The following is a 6703-nucleotide window of genomic DNA, read 5'->3' as shown; positions in this document are numbered from 1 at the left end:
CTTTTTAATTTTTCTTTCTTTCTTTTCTTAAATTTCTTATATATTTCCCTCTCTTTCTTTCATAGTTGGTAACCTAGCGATGACAATGGTAGTTGTGACACTAATCTTTCTCTCTCTCTCTCTCTCTCCATCTTTTCTATGCGATGAGCACAAATGAAAGAGAAAAGAAGTAATAAAAATAAGAGAGAATAATGAAGGATAAAATGATCATTTTGTCCCTTTATTTAACAATAGGGGAGATTATTGTTATTTTTGAAATGTAAGGGGTGATTCTTATAATTATGCCAAATTTTAGAGGTGATTAATTATTACAATTTTCCTTTTTATATATTTATCATGAATGCATATTTTTTAGTTATTAGTTAATAATTTTTCATTCCATGTATTATCATAGATAAAGAGGCAATACCTTTTATTATTGTCAGGAAAAGTATTTACTATTTCATTTCACTTATTCTTGTTGTGCTTGTTTTAATACCCTTTGATCCATTCTATTACTAATCTTCTCCCAACCATATCCTTACTTGCAAAATGTGCAATTGAAGAAAAACAAAAGAGAATACGCAAGTTCATTATCCTCTTTAATTGTCTATGCTAGCTAGTCAAGGTTAGGTTAAGTCATAAATCAAGTGCATGCAAGTTCATGACCTGGTACTTGATTTTAAGTCATGACCTGCTAAATAAATCAAGTTTAGGCTAAGTCATGACCTGATAAATAAATCTTCTCTTAAACATTTTTTTTTTCAAATAATTCTCAAACATCTACTGCGATGCATTTTAGGACAATTCAAATTATATATCATATTATTTTGCAGTACTTAATTTTATTTATTTATTTTGACTAAGTTCTCATTATTTGTTTATTTAACATTAATCAATGCGTGTTCTCCCCAGTAGGAGCGAAAAGATTGCAAATTAATTTGATATTAAATATCAGTTTTTTAACAGCAAAGAGGATATATTCTAGAAAACAAGCTTCAGCTGAATTCATATCCATCTGGAGATAATTATTTATTCATTGAATGATTCAGCATCAACGTTTAATTTTGATGCTGAAAGTAGTTACCTAATCACAGAAGAAAACTTCATCAGGATGTGTATGTTGGTTTCAGTTGAGAAGAAAGAAAATGTCAATTCATCCTAATTCAAATAAAAAATGTCCTCTCCCCTCCCTCATTCAGGACCGAGAAAATGTTTGACCAATTCATGAACTCCATGTCTATATATATAAATAGCCAATCCATCATCTAAACCAAACAAATTACAAAGAAAAGCTCTAAATCCAAAGCGCTGATTATTCCCTACTGTTACTGTTAGTTTAGATCCTAAATCAAGAGAATGAAGGGCACCCACCTCTTCGTAACTATGGCTGTGTTGGCCTTGGCTTCAACACTTGCTTATGCTTCTGATCCAAGCCAATTGCAGGACTTTTGTGTTGCTGTTAATGACTCCAAATTTGGAGGTACATTCTCTCTCTCTCTCTCTCTCTCTCTCTCCCTCATGGGTTCAAACTGTATACGATAACACTATATATAACTTCATCAACTAGGCAACTGCATGAAATATTTTTCAGTTTCATGGTTCATCACCACAGACTTGTTTGCTCTATATATATTTAGTGACTTTTATTTATTTCTTTCTTTCTTTTTGTTACGAATTTTAGTGACTTTTTACCAACCCTAATTCTTTTCATCACATGCAGTGTTTGTGAACGGGAAGTTTTGCAAGGACCCAAAGCTCGCTACACCAGAAGATTTCTTCTTCCCCGGGCTCCTTAACGGTCAAAATACATCAAACCAACTTGGCTTTACTGTGACTCCAGTGAATGTGATGAACTTACCGGGACTTAACACACTTGGTATCTCCTTGGCCCGACTCGACTTTGCTCCCTTTGGGGTTAACCCGCCACATACACACCCTCGCGCTACTGAGGTCATTGTCGTGCTGGAAGGTACCTTATATGTAGGCTTTGTCACCTCCAATCCAGAAAATCGTCTCTTTGCCAAGACCCTGTATCCGGGAGATGTGTTTGTTTTTCCAGAGGGTCTCATTCATTTCCAGTTCAATGTGGCAAAGACTAAGAATGCTGTCGCGATTGCTGGTCTAAGCAGCCAAAATCCTGGGGTTATTACCATTGCGAATGCAGTATTTGGGTCCAATCCCAAGATTAACCCTGATGTTTTGACCAAGGCATTTCAACTGGACAAAAAGGTGGTTGATTATCTCCAAACAGTCTTCTAACTCTAGAGAGACAGCAACCAAACAAATATTAATTCGACCCTTTTGTCTGCTAATAATAATTAAATTAATGCCATAAATAAGTGGGACAATGTCCTTTTCCTTGAAATTCTCTTATTGTTGTGATTCAATAAAATAGTTCTAAACTATAAGTTAGTCACTATCTTGTATATACCCTACGTGTATATGACATGATAGTCTATCTATATATATATCCTAAAATGTTATAGAATCTTGCTTTATGTAACCTATGAATACAAGGCAGTTCAAAGTTCTTACTATCAATAGTTCTAAACTATAATTTTTTGTTTGTCTCACTATGTGCCTATAAAATAACGAAAACATCAAATTTTGTGTAGTATATAATATAATGATTACCCATGTATTCTCCACATAAATGTTTACAAAATCTTGCAACTTAAACATAATACAAATTCTAGTATTTGGTATGATGAAAGATATAGAGTGTGTTCCCTTAAGAAGTTAAACTGATGCAATGGAGATGATAACGCCTATGAACTGTCACCAATAAATTTGTGGTGACCTAGAGTAATGTAGTTGAGATGGATGTCTACGTTGATCCTCATGTGCACTTGCACTAAAGAAATGTCAATTAGACTACCTTGAGACTACTTGGGAATGCCCCTCTGACGATGAAGTTAGTAACAAGTGACACTACAAAGTTGTTTCTCCACTTTTCTCCTTATGGAGATCGAACGTACGTGGAAAGCCAGAAAAGTTAGAATGAACTTACCCTTCTTTTTTTCTTGTGTTTGCTTATTTTCTATGGTGTCGTAAGGGACTTGGCCACATGTACCTCTCGTCCTTTCTCTCGAGAATGAAGGGTCGATGGAGCTGAAGACTACCCTTTTTGGGTGTTTGTCATCCTCGATACCACTGTCTCTAGCCGGCTCATTTATATTAATTGAGGAATGATGGGCATTAATTGAGCTGAAGACTACACATTTTCCAGAGGGTCTCATTCATTTCCAGTTCAATGTGGCAAAGACTAAGAATGCTGTCGCGATTGCTGGTCTAAGCAGCCAAAATCCTGGTGTTATTACCATTGCGAATGCAGTATTTGGTTCCAATCCCAAGATTAACCCTTATCTTTTGGCCAAGGCATTTCAACTGGACAAAAAGGTTGTTGATTATCTCCAAGAAGTCTTCTAACTCTTGAGAGACAACAACCAAACAAATATTAATTGGACCCTTTTGTCTGCTAATAATAATTAAATTAATGCCATAAATAAGTGGGTTCATACCGATGCTAGGTACAGTGTCCTTTTCTTTGAAATTCTCTTATTGTTGTCATTCAATGAAATAGTTCTGAACTATATAAGTTAGTCACTATCTTGTATATACGTACCCTACGTGTATATTACATGATAGTCTATCTATATATATATATATATATCCTGAAATGTTATAGAATCTTGCTTTATGTAACCTATGAATACAATGCAGTTCAAAGTTCTTACTATCTCCACGTCGGATGTCTAGCTGCTATTTGTTTTAGATGGGCTTGTCCTAATTGCTGTAGTGCCAATGTTCCTTTTTTATCTTCGTTTGTAGTTCCCGCCATACTATTTCTAGGTAGCAATATGATGCTCAACTTATAAATACTGTTTTACATGGTCCAATGGTTTTGATGAAAATTACTATTTAAATATATTTTTATCGGTTTAGGGTTTAAGATACCAACTTAAATTAGTACAGCATATAATTTACCCTTTATTACGCATAATTTTTTATTCTAAAAATGTATATAACAAATTTATATGGTATGAGATAAAGAAATGGTGCCAAGATTTATTTTTTTGTTTGATAAAAGGAGAAAGATTTTAGGAATATGGTTAACTCAATAAGGCTGTTCGGTTATTACTAGAAAGAATAGGAACATTAGTTATTTATTTCCCGCCATAATATTTCTAGCTGGCAATAAGATGTTCAACTTCTAAATACTTTTAAAAGCTTAACCCTAGACAAAGCACCTATGTGGTACACCTGTCTCTTAATTATGATTGTGCTTTTACGTTTTTACTAACATAAAAATATCAAGACTTAAGCTCAACAAAGGAAACAGAGAGAAAGCTAGCTAAATAGGGGAAAATGCCAAAACCAGCAGACCAAAGAATTAAAACTGGCCTCTATATGGCTAAAGATAAACCAAGCTAGAGCAAGAAACGGCTAGCCACAATATGGGGCGCCCTTTGGGAGAGGAAGGGCAAAGCACCTTGCTATCGTAAGACAAGAGGATTTAAACTACTCTTGAAAGGACTGCAAGGAGTAGACCTTGAGGGATTGACACTAGCACGTAAGCAAATGCCAAGCTTGCCAAAGCCAAAAATTCCAATGTGCTAGCAACAAAATAACTGTCATGAATAAGCAAAACAAACTAAAAACAATGAATAGAGAACTGCCCTGAAGAGAGAAAATGCACAATAAAAATAACTAATTATAGATAATATAAACATATATTTAGTTATATATATTATTATGTTTAACTTTTTCACAATAAAACCTAACAAACATACTATGAAAGAACTAAAATGCACAATAAAAATAACTAATTAAACAAGCTTAACTCTATTATTATTAATGAAGATTAAACCATGTAAAATAAAAAAGGACCCACTTCAATTATTTTAGCACTTCTACTCAACCATGCCCATGCATGTTTTATGCAATTTAATGAAGATTAAACACTATATATACTCATTTTATCAACAACAAAAAAAACTATCAGAAATATTATCAATCGAGTACATTCTAACAATATGCAGACCAAGTACATAATGTTATCAAAATATCAATTGCACGAGTACAATTGATAGGAGAAAAATAGGTTTCAAGTGATTTTCATTATCACATATTATGCAAACCAAATACATAATGTCATGCCAAAGAACATTGTTGTTAAAATCCCGATTTTATGCGTACGATTTTATGATTTTACGATTCGAAGACCCCCAAACGATTCAAATCCCATGTAAAATCCAATTTGGGATAAAATCCTATAAAATCTCGATTTTACATGTACGATTTTACGATTTTACGCTTCAGAAATCCCCAAACGATTTTACGATTCAAAGACCTTCATTGATTTAAGTTGTAATTTAGAGGATGCTTCCAACGTCTCAATGTCACATAGCATCTGACATTGGAACTTATGCAATGAATTGTTATATTTTGCCTCTAAATTGGAACTTGATTTAACATTGATTGCATAAGTTCCAATGTCACATAGCATCTAACATTAATTGCATAAGTTCCAATTTACTTGATTTAAATTATAATTTTTACTTGATTTAACATTGATTGCATAAGTAAATCAAGACAAACAAGTAATTAATTAATGGACCACCCAACTCCAAATCGGGATATTACTTGATTTAATCAATGTTAAATCAAGAAAAAATTGCAATCTAAATCTAATGGAAGACGTTGGAAGCATCCTCTAAAGAATTTTAAGCTATATTTTACCTCTAAATTACCTATATTTTGCCTTTAAATTGCCTATACCAACCTACTAGTTTTTGAGCTATATTTTGGAAATATCATCTTTTGAATTATAATAATGAATAATTAGGTTATTAAATGATATTAATTCATTTTCTACAAAATTATGTTATTATAAACATATATTTACAAAAATTAAATAGTATTTTTAATTATCTTTAAAATCTTACGATTTTACGATTCTATTTTACGATACGATTTTATGGACCCTTTGTCGATCCCACTTAAAATCCCGATTTTAACAACCTTGCCAAAGAATTAATTAAAAAAATGAATTAATTTTTAAAAACCTAACTTATAAAAGAATGCTTATCGATCGAACACAATAATAAATTTATTTATCTAGGACAAAACCGTCTCCAAGATTCAAGTACATTACAAGGAAGAAAATCGTTGGAGGACACAAAGTCTTTTCTATGCAAATACTCTAATGCTTACATCAAATTCCAGAAAATCACATAAAAAATTACAAAATTCTTAAATGAATAAAAGTGACCTACTTTTGAAGGAGGAAAACTCGCCTACTATAGTTGAGCTAAGAGATTTGTGATAATCATTTCTAATATTTTGAAATTGATTTGGATTTGGATAATCCTTAATTATCCAACCATTAAACAAAAAACAATGAAACATAGAATATTAGTTCCCTAATAATTTAGCTATTGTAACTTAGTTCAAAGAAAAAAAAAACGCTTATGTTATAATTTCTAACAAAAGAACCAAATCAATTTCAGCGTCATCATTCATAGACAAATCCCTCTCTCTACTACTATTATTAAGATCATCAAAAACTAGACTACCTATAAAAGACCAAAAAAAAAAAAAAAAAGCTCAAGATTTTATCACCATTATAATTCCCTCATCTCCCATGACACAAATTTCCTAATTTCTCCTCTATGAGGGTCCACTCTTGGAAATCCTGCTAGTATAGGATTTTCAAGAG

The 6703-nt window shown here is 32.4% G+C and overlaps 1 protein-coding gene across 1 annotated transcript; it reads left to right on the top strand.

Annotated features, from left to right (window-relative positions):
- Positions 1-1264: 1264 nt before the first annotated feature.
- LOC127800032 (germin-like protein subfamily 1 member 11) lies at positions 1265-2523 on the top strand. Its single transcript, XM_052334421.1, has 2 exons — positions 1265-1462; positions 1703-2523. Exons 1-2 carry the CDS (start codon positions 1339-1341, stop codon positions 2239-2241), a joined length of 663 nt encoding a protein of 220 aa, XP_052190381.1. The 5' UTR covers positions 1265-1338; the 3' UTR covers positions 2242-2523.
- Positions 2524-6703: the final 4180 nt, after the last annotated feature.

This window comes from Diospyros lotus, chromosome 4 (genome assembly GCF_014633365.1).
Source record: "Diospyros lotus cultivar Yz01 chromosome 4, ASM1463336v1, whole genome shotgun sequence".
NCBI lineage: Eukaryota > Viridiplantae > Streptophyta > Magnoliopsida > Ericales > Ebenaceae > Diospyros > Diospyros lotus.
This window is presented reverse-complemented; position numbering and strand designations above follow the sequence as displayed.

Coding starts and splice junctions, on each gene's coding strand:
- LOC127800032 (XM_052334421.1), top strand. CDS start 1,339: ATGAAGGGCACCCACCTCTTCGTAACTATGGCTGTGTTGGCCTTGGCT. Junction 1,463..1,702: donor TAATGACTCCAAATTTGGAG/GTACATTCTCTC, acceptor CATCACATGCAG/TGTTTGTGAACGGGAAGTTT.